Source organism: Salvelinus namaycush, chromosome 2, assembly GCF_016432855.1.
Source record: "Salvelinus namaycush isolate Seneca chromosome 2, SaNama_1.0, whole genome shotgun sequence".
Taxonomy (NCBI): domain Eukaryota; kingdom Metazoa; phylum Chordata; class Actinopteri; order Salmoniformes; family Salmonidae; genus Salvelinus; species Salvelinus namaycush.
The window spans coordinates 46,827,905-46,851,506 of NC_052308.1; the positions used below are offsets into that span (position 1 = coordinate 46,827,905).

The following is a 23,602-nucleotide window of genomic DNA, read 5'->3' on the forward strand; positions in this document are numbered from 1 at the left end:
TTGTTTCATCAGACCAGAGGACATTTCTCCAAAAAGTATGATATTTGTCCCCATGTGCAGTTGCAAACCGTAGTCTGGCTTTTCATGCCGGTTTTGGAGCAGTGGCTTCTTCCTTGCTGAGCGGCCTTTCAGGTTATGTCGATATAGGACTCATTTTACTGTGAAAATAGATACTTTTGTACCCGTTTCCTCCAGCATCTTCACAAGGTCCTTTGCTGTTGTTCTGGGATTGATTTGCACTTTTCACACCAAAGTACGTTCATCTCTAGGAGACAGAACGCGTCTCCTTCCTGAGCATAATGACGGCTGCGTGCTCCCATGGTGTTTATACTTGTGTACTATTGTTTGTACAGATGAATGTGGTACCTTCAGATGTTTGGGAATTGCTCCAAAGGATGAACCAGACTTGTGGAGGTCTACAATTTGTTTTCTGAGGTCTTGGCTGATTACTTTTGATTTTCCCATGATGTCAAGCAAAGAGGCACTGCGTTTGAAGGTAGGCCTTGAAATACATCCACAGGTACACCTCCAATTGACTTAAATGATGTCAATTAGCCTATCAGAAGCTTCTAAAGCCATGACATAATTTTCTGGAATTTTCCAAGCTGTTTAAAGGCACAGTCAACTTAGTGTATGTAAACTTCTGACCCACTGGAATTGTGACATATTATTTCACTGTGTCTGTAAACAATTGGAACAGGTTTGTTTATTCCGGTTTGGCTATATTTATCTCTAGCTCTCTCTTTAGTAATTTGATCATCATCATTTTTAACATCAGTGCTTAAAGCATCAGACAGGCTCAGTAGCCTACATATAGTTGATTTTATTCAAACATACGGTGTGTATATACATGGAAAGAAAATACAAATCAGCCAAGATGTTGTTGTTGTCGGGGACAGCCCTAACGCATACTCATACATAATACTAATCATCTTAATAGCAATACAATAATATAAAATGTTTCATAACACTTTCCATGATGATTTGGCCAGTTAAATCGACGAGGATGTAGTTTGTGTGGTGATCATGTCTCCTCCATCTCATCATGCCCGTCCCGCTCTCTTTCTCTCCTCATGAACTGATGACAGAGGGATTGCATTCATCCCCACAACAGTACCCTCCGTGCTACTTCCCAGCTCTGACAACTTGTGCCTCTGCTAACACAATGTGAATGGGAGAACACACAAACATATACAAGCACATACGCGCGCGTGCGCACACACACACACACAGATGTGCACAGACATAAGACAGACAAACACACCTACAGAACATGTCTTGAAAGAGTGGAAAGGAGAGAGAGGGAGAAGGGGAGAGAGGGAAAGAAAGAGCGGAAAGGAGAGAGGGAGAAGGGGAGAGAAAGAAAGAGCGGAAAGAGAGTGAACGGGGAACTGAGCACTTGAAGTAAATCAGGATGACAGGGGACCTATTCACTATCAAAACAATGTGTTGGAATGACCCTCCTCTACACAGAGGGACTTGAGATGTGTGTATGTATGTGTCTCTGATTGTCTGTGTCAGTCTGGTTTCTATCCGTTTGCCAGGCTGGCCAGTAGACCTCTCTCTCTCTCAGTACGCCTCCTTCACCCAGGAGAGACAGAGTATCACTGTTACTATACCGTGGGTCTCCCTCTCGGTCTGTCCGTCTCTCCCAATCACTACCTCGCTCTCATTACTCACCCCCTTTTTAACACCCCACAGATCTTTCTGTCTTTCTCTGTCTCTCCATCCCACTCTCCTAATCCTTCCCTCCCTCCCATCACTTAAGAATTTGTTCTTAACCGACTTGCCTAGTTAAATAAAGGTGAAATTAAAAAAAGTGAAAAGGGTTGGGTCCCATCTGCAGTTTTTTCGAGAGACAGACAGACAGAGACAGAGAGAGAGAGACAGACAGACAGACAGACAGACAGAGAGAGAGAGAGAGAGCGGTGAAGGAGTAGGGGGGTTTAGTCACCAGGAGGGGTCTGTCCCATCATTACCACGCCTGTGGCGAGAGGGTGGGGGGGGGGGGGTTGCGATCAGTCTGCCAAGTTTCTGTCTGACACACACACAGGCGCGGGCACACACACACATCATTATGAGCCTGTAGAATAACAATGATCAGTCAATTAGCTTCTGACACACGCACACACAGCTCACGGATACACCCGTCCCTCTGGAATACCAACGGTCATGAACCGTGTCGCCACGACCAAGAAGCACACACAGACGCACACACAGACGCACACACAGACAGGTCTTATTTTAAAAGATTAACCAAGTAACCGCAGGGTAAGTTAATCCATTTCCTATCAAGACCATGCTGGTCAAGTTCAACGGCTAACACAGACGGTTTAGATGTTGGAGTGTTCATTAATGATGCCTACATCAGGCTACTTATAAACAGGACAGCAACATCCCCTCCACTTTTCACACTAATAAATCTTCCATGGCCTCTGTCAGAGTCCGAAGCCCCGGGGGGGAAATCCATTGAGTGGGCAGTGGGGCCTGTGGGAAGCTACTCAGAAGAACTACCTATTTCTGGCATGGGCTCAAAATGGGCACAGTGGCTAGTGCAGCAGATGGGAGAGTTGTACCCCCTCTGGTGAAACAGCTGAAGAATGCTACGCTGACACCAGGCTGGAGACTGACACCTCGATGGGGAGGGAGGAAGAGTGGGGTCTGGCTCCAGTGCTTTCACTAAAGAAGTAGGCTCTCTCTCCCTCTCCATGAAAAACATTGCTTCAATATGCCAAAGCAACCATGTATACAATATACATTGTAATAAAATGATGAAGCATAATAATATCAAATGGTAGTAAATAATTTTAAATAACAGTAAAATTGTAACAGTCAATAGTAGAAATATAATGAATAATAGAGATGGTAAAAGGTTAAACATGGAAAATTAAACTATAACTAACTAGCTGTCATCCTCACCATCATTAAACTGCTATCATTACCATCACCCCTACTACCCGTACCACTACTATTTGGAATAACAATCACAACAACAATATTAATAAGTAAGTTACTGCTTACTTTGCAGATGTTATTGTCCAGTGTCCCTCAGGCTATGGCAGGCAAATACAGATTTGGCTGCAAGAGCAGTCGTTGCTCCTTCGCCCATGAGAATTTTTTTGTTTTTCCTCTGGGTTTAATAAGATAACATTTGGAATACATTTAGTAATTTCTGGGAATAATGACTCTTGGTGAGGAATATGTTTCACAGTAAAGGAGAAAGTGCATCTTTCTACTTCCCCTGTCGTGCAGTGACCACATACACGCTCCTCTTTGGGCGGCCATGTCTTTTAATGCCTGCCGATTCCTATTGCCAATTGGTGGTCACTCAGCCTGTACTTGGTAAGGATCTGTCTCTGCTTCGTATCTCTGACAGAGCAGAGATAATTAGCCAATTCATATTCTCGGTTTAGGGCCAAACAGCAATTTAGTCGGCTTTGGGATTTTGTTTCATTTTTCCAATGTTGTAAATATGACTCCTTTGATTGGTTCATGATTTTGTTGATTCTTTCTTTTGAAGCAGTGCTGGTGTCACAGCTTGGTTGGTTAGGTCTAACACCAGCTGACAGAGGGCTCGTTTCTGGGCTCAGCTCTTGGGTTTGAAGTGCTTTAAACTGGAGACTTGAACGTGGACTTGAATTTAGGTGAAACCAAAATTAGAAATGATCTGTTGTGCATTTTCATGACCAATAGAAAGCAGCCTAATTCTGCCCTACATGCATTAGTTGGTGTATTTCTTTGGACCTGTAGAATTTTCAGACATAATTCTGCATGTAGGGCTTCAATTGGATGTTTGTCCCACATTTTAAAGTCCAGTTTCTTGAGTGGCCCCCCAAACCTCACTTCCGTATATAATTATTGGTACGATTACGCTGTCAAATATTCTGGTCCAAATTCTAATTTCATACAATACTCTCCGGGCTTTTTCCTGAGTGCATTCACTGCTATAAAGTTTCCCGATGCAGATATGGTCAGAACAAGGTATGAGTCATTTTTTGTGTGTTCAATTATGGTGTTGTTTAAGGCGAATCGCTATGCGTTTCTGACAAATGTATGGCAATTTGGCAATATTGCTCTAGAATGTTAAGGTTCTGCTGGAGACCTTCTTTGGTTGGTGTTAGAATAACCAAATCATCAGCATATAGCAGGTATTTTTACCTCTGTCAAATTGTGTTAGTCCTGGGGCTGCAGAATGGTCCAACGTGTCTGCTAACTAACTGATACAAATGTTGAAAAGGTTTGGACTCAAATTGCAGCCTCGTCTCACACAAATCATTTTGTTATTTGGTTATTTTAGATGTTTATTGCACACTTGTTTTCTGTGTACACACATTTAATTAAGTCATATGTAACAGTATAACTTTAGTCCGTCCCCTCGCCCCGACCCGGGCGCGAACCAGGGACCCTCTGCACACATCAACAAGTCACCCACGAAGCATCGTTACCCATCGCTCCACAAAAGCTGCGGCCCTTGCAGAGCAATGGGAACCACTACTTCAAGGTCTCAAAGCGAGTGACGTCACCGATTGAAATGCTATTAGCGCGCACCACCGCTAACTAGCTAGCCATTTTACATCGGTTACACATACACCTTACCACCAAGCCAATTTTGAAAAATAGACCTTTGTGCCAAATAGAATCGAATGCCTTTAAGTCAATAAAGCAGACTAACATTTTTATTTTTAAGAAAGGTTTGAATTCAAATGCTACAGAAAACCTTTCCCAAGTTGCTGTTTACGCAAATTCCCCTGTAATTATTGGGGTCCGATTTGTCTCCACTTTTGTGGATAGGGGAGAGGAGCCCCTGGTTCCAGACATCAGCAGCCAGAAGTCAGTACCATGTTGAACAATTTAAGCACAGCATTTTGCACTCAGGTGTGCTGTTTTTCAGCATTTAATTTCTGATTTTATCTAGACCACAAGCCTTCTTTGCTTTTACAGATTTTAGCTTTTATTTAGGTTCTTGTTGGGTTATAGGGTAATCTAATGGATTTTGGTTGTTTTTAATGACTGATTCAAGGATGTTCAATTTTTGTTGAATTTCTAATTGGTTATGTTGTAAGTCTTTTTGTGGGATGTTTTTGTATAGTGTGTGTGTGAGTGTGTTTCTGAGTCTGTGTGTGAGAATTAAAGGGCCTGTCTAGTCCAGTAGTCTGCATATCTCTGATATTTCTCGGTGTCTTTTGCCAAAGGCTACCTCAGCAGATGTAAGCTGATGATCTGAATGATACATGGTGTGGACTGCATCATGTGGGGCACTTCTCTGAAGGACAGTGTTCTCTGAAGGACATTCTGATGGTCCCCTCTGCTTCGACTAGAGAGAGGGTGTTGTGGAAACGTTGCATAGCAGGTGTTCCTGGTGTTGTTGGCATGTTGTTGGCTCTGTCTGCTGCAGGCGAGGTAGGTAGAGGGACACTGAGGGCTTCTTGCTGGGTGACAGAAGCTGCTGGTGTGTTTCGGGCCTGCTTTCCTGCCATCATCTCCCTTCTACTTTTAAGGTAGCAAACACATTATCAAAACCCTGGAGGCTTGAATCATTGCCTTGTATCAATACAGTTCCATTATTGTATAGGTTGAATCTTTGATATGTGTTGCTCTGGTCAGCAGATCTGACAACCTTGGCTGATGCCTCTCCTTTTTTTAAACTCTAAAAACCATGCATATTTCCATATTTGTAGGAGCCAATTGTTTTCAGAAGTTGTACCCCCTCTGAAACAGCTGAAGAACAGAGGCAGGACCATACAGCAGTATCCCTCTCAGCTTGTTGTGCTTCTCACACACACACACACACACACACACACACACACACACACACACACACACACACACACACACACACACACACACACACACAGCTCCCTAATGTCTGTACAACATACATTGGGGAGGAAAAACACAAAAGCATGACACACTGACACGGATAGCATGCAGACGAGAGAGAGAGAGAAAGCAAGCAAGCCTCAATTTCCCATTTCAACAGATCCATCAAAAAGCTCCCGCTTCCATCGCACGTTGCGAATCCACCGTGCTTCTACATCTGCATTGCTTGCCGTTTGGGGGTTTAGGCTGGGTTTCTGTACAGCACTTTGTGACATCAGCTGATGTAAGAAGGGCTTTATAAATACATTTGATTGATTAATTTTCTCCCTCTCCCCTCCTCCCTCGATCACTCACCCACTCCCTCTTCCTCCCTCGGTCACTCACCCACTCCCTCTTCCTCCCTCGGTCACTCACCCACTCCCTCTTCCTCCCTCGGTCACTCACCCACTCCCTCTTCCTCCCTCGGTCACTCACCCACTCCCTCTTCCTCCCTCGGTCACTCACCCACTCCCTCTTCCTCCCTCGGTCACTCACCCACTCCCTCTTCCTCCCTCGGTCACTCACCCACTCCCTCTTCCTCCCTCAGTCACTCACCCACTCCCTCTTCCTCCCTCAGTCACTCACCCACTCCCTCTTCCTCCCTCAGTCACTCACCCACTCCCTCTTCCTCCCTCGGTCACTCACCCACTCCCTCTTCCTCCCTCAGTCACTCTCATCCTCCCTCAGTCACTCTCATCCTCCCTCAGTCACTCTCATCCTCCCTCAGTCACTCTCATCCTCCCTCTTCCTCCCTCAGTCACTCACCCACTCCCTCTTCCTCCCTCAGTCACTCTCATCCCTCTCTCCCCCCTCAGTCCCTCTCTCCTCCCCCAGTCCCTCTCTCTCCCCCAGTCCCTCTCTCTCCCCCAGTCCCTCTCTCTCCCCCAGTCCCTCTCTCCTCCCCCAGTCCCTCTCTCCGTCACTTTCTCCTCCCTCAGTCCCTCTCTCCTCCTCCTCTCCCCCAGTCCCTCTCTCCTCCTCCTCTCCCTCAGTCCCTCTCTCCTCCTCCTCTCCCTCAGTCCCTCTCTCCTCCTCCTCTCCCCCAGTCCCTCTCTCCTCCTCCTCTCCCCCAGTCCCTCTCTCCTCCTCCTCTCCCCCAGTCCCTCTCTCCTCTTCCCTCCCCCAGCCGCTCTCTCCTCTTCCCTCCCCCAGCCGCTCTCTCCTCTTCCCTCCCCCAGCCGCTCTCTCCTCTTCCCTCCCCCAGCTGCTCCCTCCTCTTCCCTCCCCCAGCCGCTCTCTCCTCCCCCAGCCGCTCTCTCCTCCCCCAGCCGCTCTCTCCTCCCCCAGCCGCTCTCTCCTCCCCCAGTCCCTCTCTCCTCCCCCAGTCCCTCTCTCCTCCCCCAGTCCCTCTCTCCTCCCTCCCCCAGTCCCTCTCTCCTCCTCCCTCCCCCAGCCGCTCCCTCCTCTTCCCTCCCCCAGCCGCTCCCTCCTCTTCCCTCCCCCAGCCGCTCCCTCCTCTTCCCTCCCCCAGCCGCTCCCTCCTCTTCCCTCCCCCAGCCGCTCCCTCCTCTTCCCTCCCCCAGCCGCTCCCTCCTCTTCCCTCCCCCAGCCGCTCCCTCCTCTTCCCTCCCCCAGCCGCTCCCTCCTCTTCCCTCCCCCAGCCGCTCCCTCCTCTTCCCTCCCCCAGCCGCTCCCTCCTCTTCCCTCCCCCAGCCGCTCCCTCCTCTTCCCTCCCCCAGCCGCTCTCTCCTCTTCCCTCCCCCAGCCGCTCTCTCCTCTTCCCTCCCCCAGCCGCTCCCTCCTCTTCCCTCCCCCAGCCGCTCCCTCCTCTTCCCTCCCCCAGCCGCTCCCTCCTCTTCCCTCCCCCAGCCGCTCCCTCCTCTTCCCTCCCCCAGCCGCTCCCTCCTCTTCCCTCCCCCAGCCGCTCCCTCCTCTTCCCTCCCCCAGCCGCTCTCTCCTCTTCCCTCCCCCAGCCGCTCTCTCCTCTTCCCTCCCCCAGCCGCTCTCTCCTCTTCCCTCCCCCAGCCGCTCTCTCCTCTTCCCTCCCCCAGCCGCTCCCTCCTCTTCCCTCCCCCAGCCGCTCCCTCCTCTTCCCTCCCCCAGCCGCTCCCTCCTCTTCCCTCCCCCAGCCGCTCCCTCCTCTTCCCTCCCCCAGCCGCTCCCTCCTCTTCCCTCCCCCAGCCGCTCCCTCCTCTTCCCTCCCCCAGTCGCTCTCTCCTCCTCCCTCCCCCAGTCGCTCTCTCCTCCTTCCTCCCCCAGTCGCTCTCTCCTCCTTCCTCCCCCAGTCGCTCTCTCCTCCTCCCTCCCCCAGTCGCTCTCTCCTCCTCCCTCCCCCAGTCGCTCTCTCCTCCTCCCTCCCCCAGTCACTCTCTCCTCCTCCCTCCCCCAGTCACTCTCTCCTCCTCCCTCCCTCCATCTACACATTCTTTCCAAAAACAAGTTAGGCACATTTGATCAGGGAGTACACACAACCACACACGCAAACACACACAGGCAGCATATTGTGAACTAGTAGTTGAGATTAAAATCCTATTAATATTGGGTTTATTAACAGCAGAATAAAACATGTTTGTGTTTCTCTTTCTCACTAAGAGAGAAGGCAGATGACGTATTTGGTGACTTCTTGCACACTGATTTTCTGTTTGTCTTGACGCAGGCGTGTGAGCAAACAAACAAGTAACTGCCAAAACAAAGGAAACACTTGAGTAAATGAGGAATACAAAGTATATTGAAAGCAGGGGCTTGCGCACGGGTTAATTAAGAGATTAACATTATATAATTCTTAGGGTCACGTATAAAAATGCCAAGTTGTCCATTATTTTGGCTGCCATGGCAAGAAGAGACTTTAGGTATTTATTTGGAACCCCATTAGCCGCAGCAAAAGCATCAGTTGCTCTTCCTGGGGTCAACATGAAACATGACATAATACAGAACACTATTCGTCATGGACTGAAATTCATACATTTAAAACTCCACACATAGCCTACATACCAGTACATACATACATACAATATATAGGTCTAATACATAGTACAGCGCAAATCACAATACAAGATATATAAAGTGGCTGCGTCTCGTCACAATCCCCTTTCTGCAGTAAGGTGTTCTTTTACATGTTTTTATGACTGTTTTTATTGCTATCTTCACTTAGCTGGGGTGCCAGAGAGTTCCATGCAGTCATGGCTCTATTTAATACTGTGGGTTTCGCAGCCTCTGTTGTGGACTTGCAGACTGTGAAGGGACCCTCTGGTTGCATGTCTTGTGTTGTACCGATGAGCGTCCGAACTGTGTGCCAACTGCTTGAACAGACAGTTCGGGTACCTTCAACACATCAATACCTCGCACAAAGACCCAAAGTGACGCAGTCAATCTCTCAACTTTGAGCCAGGAGAGACTGACGTGCATGTTCCCTCCGTGTACATCGAAGTGCGATACGTGCTGCTTTGTTTTGGACCAACTGCAATTGACCTATGTCCTTCTTTGCAGCACATGACCACACAGCTGGGCAGTAGTCCAGGTGCGACAAAACTAAGGCCTGTAGGACCTATCTGGTTGACTGAGATGTCAAGAAGGCAGAGCAACGCCCAATCATGGACAGACCTCTACCCATTTTAGCAACCATTGAGTCTATATGTTTTGACAATGACAGCTTGCTATCTAACACGCAGCAGTTTAGTCTCCTCAAACTGCTCAATAGCCACATTATTCAATAACAGATCTAAACGAGGTTTGGTGTTGAGCGAGTGATTTGTCCCACAAATTGTTATTTGATATTTAGTGTGAGCCTATCGCTAGTTCTAAAACTAAATCTGACTGGAGCTCTATGTTAAGTGTCTCAGTTATTTCGTTTACTGTTGCAGCCGACGGGTATACTGTTGAGTCATCAGCGTACATAGATACACAGGCTATATTCAAGGTCAGTGGAAGGTCATTTGTAAAAACAGAAAGCAATAATGGCCCTAGTGAGCTGCCCTGCAGTACACCACACTCAACTGAATTCGGCTTCCATTAACAAAAACCCTCTGTGTTCTATTAGATGGGTAACTCCCAAGCCATAATAAGTCAGAGGATGCAAAATCCATAACACCTCCGTTTTTTTCAGCAATAGGTTATGATCGATGACATCAAAAGCTACACTGAAGTTGAACAAAACAGCTCCCACAATCTCCTCACAATCAATTTATTTCAGCCAATCAGTCATTTGTGTTAGTGCCGAGCACGTTGAGTGCCCTTCCCTATAAGCATGCTGAAAAGTCTGTTCATTTGTTTTCTGTAAAATAACTTTTGTATTTGATCAAACAGTATTTTTACCAAACGTTTGCTAAGCGCTTGTAACAGGCTGATTGGTCAGCTGTTTGAACCATTAAAAGGGTGCTCTGCTATTCTTGGGTAGCGGAATGACCTTTGCCCCCCACACACCGTCTTCTAGGCATACATTTAAGGTGTCAAAAACAGGAGTCACAATGTATTCCGCTACCAACCAGGTTGTCGGTACTTGGTGGTTTGTCCTTATTTATAGACGGCAACAATTGTTTTCACCTCTTCCGCACCGACTTTGTGGAACTCAAAACTACAGCGCTCGTCTTTCATTATTTGTTTCATTATGCAGGAATATGAAGGCTCAGGATTCTACCTCAATGAAGGATGGAGCAGAGCTCCAGAGCTTTTAACCATCATCCTTTACATAATTTATCTTTGTTCCATAGTATAGTTTCTTCTGGCAGTTCTCACAGTCAGTTTCGTGATGGCCGCATGCCTATCAGTAACCGGAAAGAAGCAGTTTCACAAATGCTTCCAGTGCAGCGTCCGGATGTTCCTCATTACATCAGACCAACAAATATTTTTCACATCTTCACAAAGGAATCATTGTTAAAACCTCTCGTATGATCGTTTATACACAATTTTAAGTCCAGTCTTCAGAACTTTGGTTTTTCTCGATATCGCTATTATATTATGATACATCTGATGGCCGTGGACACTGCTTTAGAGCGGATTTCTGAAACATTAGTAAAGATGTGATCAATATACATAGATGATTTAGTTCATGTTCTGTTTGTAAATACCCTGGTAGGTTGGACTGATGACTTGAACTAGATAGCAGGCACTGGTTACAGCTTGGAGCTTCTTTGTGAGTGGGCAGCTTGATATCACTTACATTATCCAACATTTCACACATATAGTCCAAACACTGACTCTTAGCAGTTTTCAGTTTTCTGATGTCAATAAGTGGTCAATTTCACAAACCTTATTTCTCAGGCGTGTTAATATGGGCAATTTTTTGTCAATTTCTGTGTTGCTTGCTTGTTTTTAGTGCTATTCTGAGCGGCTGATCCGAGGTAGACATCAGTGACATTTATGTTTCGCCTCCTTCGCCTTGCCAGTGTCCAGTCTCCCACTGGCCGGGGAGTTGAGCTTACCATCTGTCCAGTGGATTGGAGCAGGTCAGTACCGCCCGACTCATCGAGTCCTTAGCTGTAGGAGGCATTCTGAACTGAAACTGAAAAGCACATTTGTTTTTTCCCGCAACTGAACTAGCAGCCGGAGAATCACTTCCCTAAACTGCTTGATGATGATACATTTGGAACAGACAAATAATTAATGCTCATTTATCAGTTCCACCTTAGTTTCCTCCTCGTGTAGATGTCATCTCACACCTAGCGCATTTGAGCCCAGATGTAGACACAAATACCACTGGCGTTTTGACTCTAACACTGCTAGTGTTATCTTGCTCTGTTAGCACGATAACCGCTAACCTTTGTGTATTTTTTTTTCAGGAATCCAGGACCAACTTGCGGTCCCAGCCACAAAAAAAAACTAACAGCGTCGCGGAATCCTTAGCTATCAGAACTTCCAAATGGTTAAAAACGTTGCTGACATGATTAAACTATTTCCCCAAATCAACAGACCGAGTGTAGACAGCACACTGATCTGCTGTGCGCTCTGATGACGTCTGTTGCGTGATGATGTATGTATGCTCTCGAGTGTTTGAGATCTCAGTGACTTTGAAAGAGGGGGGTCTTTAAGGAGCATAGGGGGTTTAAAGGGTGTGTGTGTGTCTCAGTCACCAGATCTCAACCCAAATGAACACTTATGGGAGATTCTGGAGCGGCGCCTGAGACGGCGGTTTCCACCGCCGTCAACAAAACACCAAATGATGGAATTTCTCATGGAAGAATGGTGTCACGTCCCTCCAACAGAGTTCCAGACATTTGTAGAACATCTGCCAAGGAGCATTTAAGCTGTTCTGGCGCCTCGTGGTGGCCCAATGACCTATTAAGACACTTTATGTTGGTGTTTCCTTTATTTTGGAAATTACCTGCATGTATCAACAACCTTGTTCTCTCCTTCTACACACGTCTCACACGACAACAAATAAAGCTGTTCACAAAATAACCGAATGGGTCGGTGTCACTTTGACAAATGCACAGTGCTAAATCTAAGTCAACATTGCATTGTGCTGTCACACACACACAACACATTCAGACAAAGAAATCCACACGTGCGAGCAAACCCACAGATTATAATGCATATTCATAACGGTGACTCAATGTCTTGAGCGGGAACAGAAGGTAAACCGGGCGAAATACAATGAGCTCCTATCTACCCCGAGAGCCCTGTCTTCAATAGACTACACACACGCACAATAGGCTTACACACACACACACACACACACACCCCACACATGCAAATGCGTATGACAAGCCATAACAAACACACAGTCAACATGCACACTGTGTACGTAGTAATAACTGAGATAACATCAATAACAACACACAAACTCCACACCAACAACAACAGCAGCCCGCTTGGAATGTTCACCAGAGATTCTGTGGGCTAAGATCCAGACAGCATTCAGCTTTCATTCCAAGCCACTAACCGTTAACACATATCCGCCTAATATCCAGTTCATGACCACCACAGGAACCACACCCCACGACTTCCAATAGACCACTCTATCCATTTCCATTTGACACCACAGGCTAGGCCTATATACTGCATCTACTAAAACTCGACGACCGCAGTCAATTGACATTTCGCCGCCTGTCGTCTGAGCGGCCATTTGAAAAAAAACGGATGGAGATTTTGATCGGCGGCCTGCAGGGTCTCCTGGATGTTAAAGACAAGTCAGAGTCAAATGGATGTGACGCGTCGCAGTAAGGTTTTATGAACTAAACAAGCCCCGATGGCTAAATCCGATCCCAGCACTCATCTATGAGGGCGGACATGTAAGTGCACTGCTATTTAGTGCACACAAATAGTGCACTGCTATTTGCCGGAGCCATATAGGAATCTATAGGTTGCCATTCCTGACACAGCCTATGATATCCCCTTAAAAAAGGTCATGAGGACTAAAGAATGTCAACATGATTATACATGGAGCAACTTCCTGCTTACAGAAATAAAATAAAAACATCCAAATTCCAATCTGCCGTGACAAGACTGATCAACAAAGACCATGAATACAACGCAATAACGACGCCCCTCAAAAACGCTAAAACGTCCTACTCCTTCGCGACCGAAAGAGTCGTTCTCCCTCCATCCTTTAGATCCTTACCTTCTTTATCCTGCCGTTGCGCGTGCCGGCGAAGGCCACGGTGTTGCCGCGGTAATCGTAGGCGGCCACCGAGGTCAGGCCGTCATCCTTGTCGATGAAGAGCGGTATCCCTTCTATGGTGCTGGTCCCGCCCAGCGGCTGGTTAAAGTCCTGGCCGCAGAAGTTGTCGTCGATCTGAAGAGGCTGAACGAGAGAGGGGAGAGAGAGAGAGAGAAGTGTTAGGAAACTGCTATAACATTGTGTCTGGCCTTGTAATAGCCTTGTTTAATACAGTACAATGTCAGAGCGCAGTTGCATTTACAGAAAGACAAAGAGTCACATACACACAACAGATACGCAGTTTGCTAACGTGAACTATCGTCTATTGACGAGTGTTGTGTGCGTGTGTGCATGTTTTAAGTAGTGTGTGTGTGTGTGTGTGTGTCTCTTCCAACGGATTCTCTTCAACCGATTCAAATGATAATCCCCTCATTCAGAGCTCTAATTTCATTAAGGGGCACAATAGTGACCCCCTGACGAATTCCAACCTGCCACTTGGGTTGCTAAGGGAGATAGGCTGAACCGCTGACACAAAGCATTCAGGCTAGAGGGCAGAGGTCACCAACCTTACTACGCAAGTCAAATCGGCCTGTCGTGAGAGGCATGACACACCAACGACACCGTGTGTGTGGGTGCGTGTGTGCGTGTGTGTGTGTGTGTGTGTGTGTGTGTGTGTGTGTGTGTGTGTGTGTGTGCAACCCCACACCCTATGGAGGCCTAAGAGGTTGCTAGCAGAGGAAGGTTAGAATTGAAGTGGCGCCAGTGTGTGTTTAACACGGGCAACGCGCGCGCACACACACACACAGGCAAGTGTGTAAATGGTGGTGTAATCCAAAGACTTATCACTACATCATCTGATTGATCCACAGAAGAGAACAGTTAACTCGTCCTCTCTCCCTCACTTGTCTCACCATCTGCCTAAAATTGATTTCAACACGACTCTCGTCGATATCCCTCCGGTCTTCCTTTCCTACTTTTCTCGCTGCCTCGCTCTCCAACTCTCAAACCATCCCTTAGCCGAGAACTACAGCGGACGAGTACAGTAACTCTACGTGTTAATATCCTTTTTTTTTTTTTCTCTCTCCCTCCATTCCTCCCCCTCCACCTCTTTCACTCTGCATCTTTTCTCTCTTAAATCTATCCATCTCACAGCGGGAAGAAATGCAGGGAGAGAAAGGAGGAGAGGAGAAAGAGGAAGGGACAGCCAGCTGGGCATCAATTCGGTTAACAAAGCCCCCTAGTTCGCCCCGTGGCCCGGTGGAGAGAGAGGGATTGCTGCTTTACGGGAACCTTCCGCGACTCACTAACAATGGGCGTCTGCAGAAAGATCGGGAGGATTGTAGAGGAGTTAAGTGTGTTTGTGTGCGTCCCCATGTCCACTGAGGCGTTACTTGAAACAACAGTCTTCTTATTCACCAATGGCCTTGGCCAGTCTCCCATCTGGACAAAACAGACTAGACACACTTCACTCAACTACAATCCTACCTACACTTCCCCAGATGCCCACGGGGCCAGATTCAACCCAATCATGAGAGAAGTGCAAGCTCGTCTCCATCAATCTGAATTTGAGTCGGGCACTTAGTCAGACACGCGGTAGCCCCACCCCACCAGAGCCTGGAGGGAAGGACCTTGAAGGGTTAATCCATCATGGGGGGGAGGATTTGAAGGGGTTAAGATACAGTACATTAGTACACAGAGACAGCAGTTGGGTCCCAAATGGCACCCTATTCCTTACATAAAGCGCTACTTTGACCAGAGCCCTGGTCAAAAATCCCTGGTCAAAAGTAGTGCACTACTACATAGGGAATAGGGTGCCATTTGGGATGCACACCAGAGTTCTACTGGGTAGTGAAGAGTAATGGTATTCTTCTGGGTTTGCTGACTGGCTGACAGACGTGGTATATCAGACCATATACCACAAGTATGACAAATCATTTATTTTTACTGCTCTAATTACGCTGGTAACCAGCAATAAGACACATCGGGGGTTTGTGGTATACATTGGCAAGAAAAAGTATATGTGAACCTTCTGGAAATACCTGGATTTCTCCATAAATTGGTCATCAAATTTGATCTGATCTTCATCTAGGTCACAACAGACAAACACGGTCTGCTTAAACTAATAACACACAAACAATTATATGTTTTCATGTCTTTATTGAACACACTGTGTAAACATTCACAGTGCAGTGTGGAAAAAGTGAGTGAACCCTTGGATTTAATAACTGGCTGACTCTCCTTTGGCAGCAATAACTTCAACCAAACGTTTTCTGTAGTTGCGGATCAGACCTGCACAAAGGTCAGGAGGAATTTTGGACCATTCCTCTTTACAAAACTGTTTCAGTTCAGCAATATTCTTGGGGTGTCTGGTACGATGCTCCCTCCACCATACTTTACAGTTGGGTTGAGGTTTTGATGTTGGTGTGCTGTGCCTTTTTTTCTCCACACATAGTGTTGTGTGTTCCTTCCAGACAACTCAACTGTAGTTTCATCTGTCCACAGAATATTTTGCCAGTAGCGCTGTGGAATATCCAGGTGTACTTTTGCAAACTTCAGACGTGCAGCAATATTTTTTTTGGACAGCAGTGGCTTCTTCCGTGCTTCCTCCCATGAACACCATTCTTGTTTAGTGTTTAACGTATCGTAGACTCATCAACAGAGATTTAAGCATGTTCCAGAGATTTCTGTAAGTCTTTAGCCGACACTCTAGGATTCTTCTTAACCTCATTGAGCATTCTGCTCTGTGCTCCTGCGGTCATCTTTGCAGGACGGCCACTCCTAGAGAGAGTAGCAACAGTGCTGAAGAGATTTTAGAGATACTTTTGTCACCCTTTCCAGCTTTATGCAAGTCAACAATTCTTAATCTTAGGTCTTCTAAGATCTCTTTTGTTCGAGGCATGGTTCACATCAGGCAATGCTTCTTGTGAATAGCAAACTCAAATTTTGTGAGTTTTTTTATAGGGCAAGGCAGCTCTTACCGACATCTCCAATCTCGTCTCATTGATTGGACTCCAGGTTAGCTGACTCCTGACTCCAATTAGCTTTTGGAGAAGTCATTAGCCAAGGGGTTCACATACTTTTTCCAACCTACACTGAATGTTTAAATGATGTATTCAATAGACCAGAAAATTACAATAATTTGTTTGTTATTAGTTTAATTACACTATTTTTTGTCCATTGTTGTGAATTCAGATAAATTTGATGACCAATTTATGCAGAAATCCAGGTAATTCCAAAGGGTTCACATACCACGACTCAGGGCTGTATCCAGGCACTCCACTACGTTGTCAGCCAATCAGCATTCAGGGCTCGAACCACCCAGTTTATAAAGATTAATTAAGCACACGTGCGCGCGCACACACACAAGTCAATTATAGTAAACTAAAACTAATCATGAAAAAACTATTTTGGAAAATAAAATAATTAACAAACCTGTATGAAAATTAAAACTATACTGATACTATTATCTTTGACTCCAAAACTAACTAAAATAAAAACCATCATAATTATGTTCAGAATTCGTTTTTCCCTCCTAAACTTTGGGCAAAAATCTAACGGGTTTTCAAGAATTCTTCTTCTTCTAATGGAGTTTAAGTTTCTGAATCTGATGGGTAAATGCTGCCAGGTGATGTCGATGTTTCAAATAGACGTTGCACATCACTATCACTTGCTAACAGGGAAGTTAGCCTAGCCAAGGGGCGAGCTAAACCAGAGACGGAAGAGGAAGCGAGACATCCCACTCCCTCATTTTTTTCTGGTTCATATACAGTCAATGAACTAAGCAGACCAGACTCAGCTGATAATACATTGGTGTCTATGGGAGAGACACCCCGTTAAACAGACCTGAGAGGGATCAGTGAGACTTAGCACTAGGCAGAAGAGGCAATTGCCTCAGGCCTCACATTAAGGGGCCTTGTGAGCTGGGCATAAACATATATATATATATATATTTTTTTTTTAAATACTAGTAATATTCATTTTAAATACAATTTCTCCGCTTAAGCAATGAGGTGCTTTCAGAGCGGGGCAGAGAAAATAAAAATATAAAAATTTTAACAGAAAAATAACCAAAGTTAACACATTTATTTAGTAAAAATACAGGTGCTGCTGATAATACTGCCATCGTCGTCAAGGCAGAGGACATGTAAGTGTAGCCTATTTATCCGATGCTGTCTGGCTACGTAACCTACTTTTTGAAGTGATTTGTTTGACAATCAGATGAAAACCACCAGTGGTCTGTGAAGAGAGTTCCCTTCCACCATATTTATTTCGCGAGTCTAGGCGCTATCCCTTTTACATCCAAGTCACATCGAGATAGACTTTACAACGTAAACCTAGCCTATGAGCTGACCCATCACCTTATGCATTACCCCCCCCCCCCCCCCGGCAAGAAGTGACATCCCTATACAACACATCAATGTCTCCAAGCCTTCCAGGCACCAGCTATTTTTATCCCTAACACTAAATAATATAAAACAAAACTTTATAAAACTACAACTAAATAAAAACGAGTAAATTAGGTCTGGAAACTACTTGAAACTAAACTGAATTTCAAAAAGAACATTTTCGAAACGAATAGAAATAGAAATAAAATACAAATATCTGCCCCTGCCCCACTTATTCATTAAATGTGCATTCATACATTTATACATGTATGTGTATGCATCATGCATGGATACACAACGGTCTCATTCTGCGAGTGGTCATGTCCACACACACATAGACAGAGGTCCTGCTCTATAAATAAAACACACCAGAGAGGGCGTAACTAAACACACGCTGCCACATTCCACACATACGCCAAAATAGCCTGGCATATCACAGCACAAACTATTCACATATTCCACTGGGCTTCTCTCTTTCTGTGTGTGTGTACGTGTGTGTGCTACCTGCTTGTATGCCTGCCTCACTCATTCTCTCTCTCGCTCTCTGCCCCTTTCCATCTTTCCCTCTCATAAATTACCCAGAATCCCAGCTGAGCTTAAGGAGACATCGCTGGAGTCTCTTAAAGAGAAACAGACTCCTCTCAAAGTAAAAAAATAAATAAATTGTGTGCGCGTCTTGGTTTGTCTGTCTGTCCCTCCACATGTCTGTTTACCCAAATGTGTCTTTTTTGAATTATATTGGATTTCATACAGCGCTTTTCCAAGCGCAAATTTAAAGCACTTGGATTAGGAACCGACGCAAACGTCCAAAGCTTCATGGAACAACGTGTCCGACTCGTGAGCTGTTCTTCCGATAACAAAAGTACAGCGTAGAGTGTGTGTGCCATGTGCTGACTCATCGCCGGTGACAGACAGGCCGGGGGAAATCCCACTGGGAACTCCTGACCTACAACCCACAGTCAAGCACTGTCACGTCACTGCTTAGGCATAGGGCGGACACGGGGCAAGCGCACACAGAAACACACACACACACATACGATGCAGGTGCACCTAGCGCCACACGCATGTGCACGTTTAACACGCAAACACAGTGCCTAGAACGACTAACACAAAACACACACCGTTGTTTTAGAATTCCAAGCCAACTATAGAATCTCTCGGCGGATCAATCTCTCTCACGTCAGATAGGCCTAGAACGCCATGGCAACGGAGCAATGTGGAGATGGGAGTGTGTGATTGGTTGTTCCTACTTGTAACGAGTGGCCCTTGGACGAGCCTTGAATTGTATTTAAACGCACAGCTGGGTATTGTGTGCGTGTGTTTGCGTCTTGTAAGAAAGCCGATTTATTATTATTTTATGTTCCAGTGTGACGGTAGCAAGCAGTGACACTACAGTCACTGGCAACATTTCTGCTGTCAGCTTCCCAAAAGTGTCAAAATTCTTCCAACATGTGTCTGAGAAAGGCCCCCAAAAATGGCCCAAGACTCCAGTCACCCCAGCATTTGACTGTTCTCTGCTCCCATCCGGCAGGCGGTCCTCTTCAATGGCTGTGCGAAGTTGCTGGATATTGGCGGGAACTGGAACACTCTGTCGCACACGTCGATCCAGAGCATCCCAAACATGCTCAACGGGTGACATGTCAGGTGAGTATACAGGCCATGGAAGAACTGGGATATTTTTAGCTTCAGGAATTATGTACATTATCATGTTGAAACATGATGTGATGGCAGCAGATGAACAGCACGGCAATGGGCCTCAGGATCTCATCAATTGCCATCGATAAAATGCAATTGTGACTTATACCTGCCCATACCATAACCCCACTACGGGCCACTCTGTTCACAACGTTGACATCAGTAACCCGCTCGCCCACACGACACCATACAGCTGTCTGCCATTTGCCCGGTACAGTTGAAACCGGGATTCATCCGTGAAGAGCCCACTTCTCCAGCCAGTGGCATTCGAAGATGAGCATTGTCCCACTGAAGTCTGTTATGACACCGAACTGCAGTCAGGTCAAGACCCTGGTGAGGACGATGAGCACGCAGATGAGATTCCCCGAGAAGGTTTCTAACAGCGTGCAGAAATTCTTCAAACTAAAATTAAAATCTCTGGCAACAGCTCTGATGGACATTCCTGCAGTCAGCATGCCAATTGCACAATCCCTCAAAAGGTGAGACATCTGTGGCATTGTGTTGTGTGCCAAAACTGCCCATTTGAGAGTGGCCTTTTATTGTCCCCAGCAACAAGGTGCACCTGTGTAGTGATCATGCTTTTTAAACAGCGTCTTGATATGCCGCACCTGTCAAGAGGATGGATTATCTTGGCAAAGGACAAATGCTCACGAACAGGGATGTCAACAAATTTGCGCACAACATTTGAGAGAAATAAGCTTCTTTTGCATATGGAACATATCTGGGATATTTTATCTCAGTTCATGAAACATGGGACCAACACTTCACATGTTGCGTTTATATTTTTGCTGTTGATTATTATGATTAATATTACTATTCATATTTATCCTGCTACCAGGATAAATGTCGTGTGGGCGAGCGGTTTACTGATGTCAACGTTGTGAACAGAATGGCCCGTGGTGGGGTTATGGTATGGGCAGGTATAAGTTACGGAGTCACTTCTTACCCCTGTTTACATGTACATACCTACCTCAATCAATCCAGCACATTGTAATAATGGTACTGGCACGAACCTGTAAATGATTCTTGTGTTGCGTTTCCTCTCGTATTTATTGTGTTTTCTTATCTATATTATTACTTGTATTACTGCCTCATTGGGAAAGAGTTTGGCAGTACGCACGTCACCGCACTGTTTTACACTTGCTGTATCCTGTACACGCGACAAGTACACTTTGAAAACACACACAGACAGACAGACACACACAGACAGACAGACAGACACACAGGGATCAATAAATAATTACACGGGCAATTAGTATCATTAGCATGGGGTCGGAGATTTGTGAGCATGGGGTGGGGACAGAGAGACAGAGCTGCACGCATTGCCATAAAAATGGAATCCTTAAATTGCCAAAATCTCGCACTATCCCTTTTAAGATCAGATTGACAATTCCAACTTGTCTTTTCAGCAAACAGAGTAAGCAGTAGCACGAATGAGAGCCACGAGCACGCAGCCACAGCTTGCTCCTCCTCATCTCCCTACAGTGCAGTGGTTCCCATCAATTATATTTCAGATGGGGTCTACATCATTTATATTCAAGCATTTTGGAGTAGAACGGCATTTTTTATTTCTAGTCGCCAGATGTGAACTTCAGTCGTTCTTACAACCCAGCATCCCCCCCCACCCCACCACCAAATTCGCCTCCGCTGCTGAAAACAATCTTAAGGGACACACTGATAAGCAAACACACACAGGTAGACACACGCACACACTGGATTGCTTGGTTTGGCCGTCAATCTAACCCAACACATAAGAATGTCTAATATTAGTACATTAGTATGGTATATAATGACATAGGTTCAACCCGGTAATTCTCACCCCTCAGCTCATTACGTGGCCCAATTAACTAAGAATCATCCATCCGGTGGTCGTCACCGCCGTCGTCCCAATTTGTCACGTTTAATGAGCCACGTGCGTTTACCGTCACATTCTGATTAAGGAAAAAGGCAATAGTCCTGTGTTTTACATTTATCGTAATTACCGCTCAGAATCGCGAAGGCGAATATATTTAACGAGGTTATTAGTTGGCCTTGCTTGAGTTAAAAATAGAGTTTTGGAAGAACACAGCCCTCCAGACCTGGGATCAAATACTATTTTGAATCTTGCATTCGCTTGAGCCTGCCTGGAGTTCCAGATTTTGGGGGGGAGGATATCTATTGCGCGAGGCAAACTTCAATCAAGCACAGATGTGTTTGAAATGTAGCATTTGAACACACATTTGATTCTGAATCTGACGTCGCAGAGTCCACTTGACTAAACTCAATTGTATTTCCCCCCTGTATGGAATAAGCAAAGTTAAATGAAATGGAATAATGCTATTCGCGGATAGCGTTAGGCCCAACAAAGCCTTCAGTATCTAGGCATATCTTCATGTAGATCAGTGTAGCGGCGGCGGCTCCTATGTGCGGCCCAAACGCAACCCTATTCCCTGCGTAGTGCGCGACTTTTAACCAGCTCAAGAGTAGTGCTCTACATCAGGAACAGGGTGCCATTTGGGACACAGTCTTGTGTATGGGCTCTAAGGAGAGGAGGCAGGACGGAAGTAGTTTAACAGATAAAAAGGCTAACCTGAAACACTATCAAACTCCCGAGGCTAGATGAATGAGGAGAGACGGAGATTCACATCCGCTCTTACTTCGAAGAGATACCAGTTGAGTTCAATAGTGCTGTGAGTAGGCATCCTGCATAGTATAGCACACACGCGTCCTGCTTAGTACGGGTCACCCGGCGTCTCAATCTCACTAAGATGACCCCCCCCCCCCCCCCCCACGTCGGCCTCTCAGTCTTCGTTTCCTACTCTACGGTAGGAATCCCAGGCTACCCGGCGCCTCGCCGAAGAAGCTAGACCATTGTTCCGCCTTTGGGAAGGTCGGGTGGACGGTGAGTACCCGGAGATTCATATTCCATACGTCGGCGGCATCTTCGGCGAGAGCGAGCGAGAGAGAGAGAGAGAAATAGAGATGGGGGCTAAACCGAAGGAAAGGTTGTGATAGTAGCATTGTATTTTGTTTGTCCATTACAGACTTCATGAATGCCTGCACATGCCACACATGCACCCCCCCTCCCCACAACACACACACCACCCAAAACACACACGCCCACACCCACCCACAACAAACACTACACACACCCCCACCCCAGCCAAACACACTCAAATCACAATGGCGCCAACACTAACGGACATCCTCCACTGTTCTATTCTCCTCCTATTCACTTCCTGACGGCGTGAATGTCTAGATGTCACCTGAAGACGGTGAGCGTTATCTGGCATACTGCCAGCCACCAGCTGGCGCGGAGGGTCAGGAGCAGCGGTAGAAAGCGCCTCCCTGTGAAAAGCCAGTGGATGACGGAAAGGCTCAGCGGTGACGGTGACAGCCCAGCGCCAGGGTGACTGACACCGATATTATTGGTGCTGGAGCATTCTGTTCAAATCATCTCCTCCTGCTCTGTGGCTGATGGTACTAGCAGACACATGGGCAGCACAGGCTTTCTGTAGCTAGCTTCTCTACCTTTCTCTTTTCCTTTCTCTCCATCTGCAATATCCACTTCTCCTCGCCCCCCTTTCCTCAGCAGATGTAGCCTGCAAAGGCATGTCTCCTTTCTCTTTCTGTAGCTATTTGTCGCTCTCTCATTCGCTCCAGCTCTCTAACTCACTATTTCTGTCTCTCTCTCGTTCGCTCCAGCTCACTATTTCTCAGTGGTGTAAAGTACTTAAGTAAAAATACTTTAAAGTACTACTTTAAGAGGTGTTTTTGGGTATATGTACTTTACTATTTATATTTTTTGACAACTTTTTATTTTACTCCACTACCTTCCTAATGAAAATAATGTACTAGTCACTCCTTACATTTTCCCTGACACCCAAAAGTGCGTTACATTTTGAATGCTTATCCGGACAGGAAAATTGTCTAATTCACACAATAATCAAGACAACGTCCCTGGTCATCCCTACTGCCTCTGATCGGGCAGACTCACTAAACACACATGCTTCGTTTGTAAATCATGTCTGACTGTTGTAGTGTGCCTCTGGCCATCCGTAAATTTTGATAACAAGAAAATCGTGTCGTCTGGGTTGCTTAATATAAGGAATGAGAAATTCTTTACACTTTTACTTTCAATACTTAAGCA

General features: G+C 46.0%; 1 protein-coding gene across 1 annotated transcript in view; it reads right to left on the reverse strand.

Annotated features, from left to right (window-relative positions):
• LOC120064127 (plexin-A1-like) overlaps positions 1 to 23,602 on the reverse strand; it is a 257,343-nt gene that overhangs the window by 187,259 nt on the left and 46,482 nt on the right. Inside the window, exon 3 of the mRNA XM_039014494.1 lies at positions 13,355 to 13,537. Coding sequence (XP_038870422.1) covers positions 13,355 to 13,537 — 183 coding nt within the window. The remainder of the gene's footprint in view (positions 1 to 13,354; positions 13,538 to 23,602) is intronic.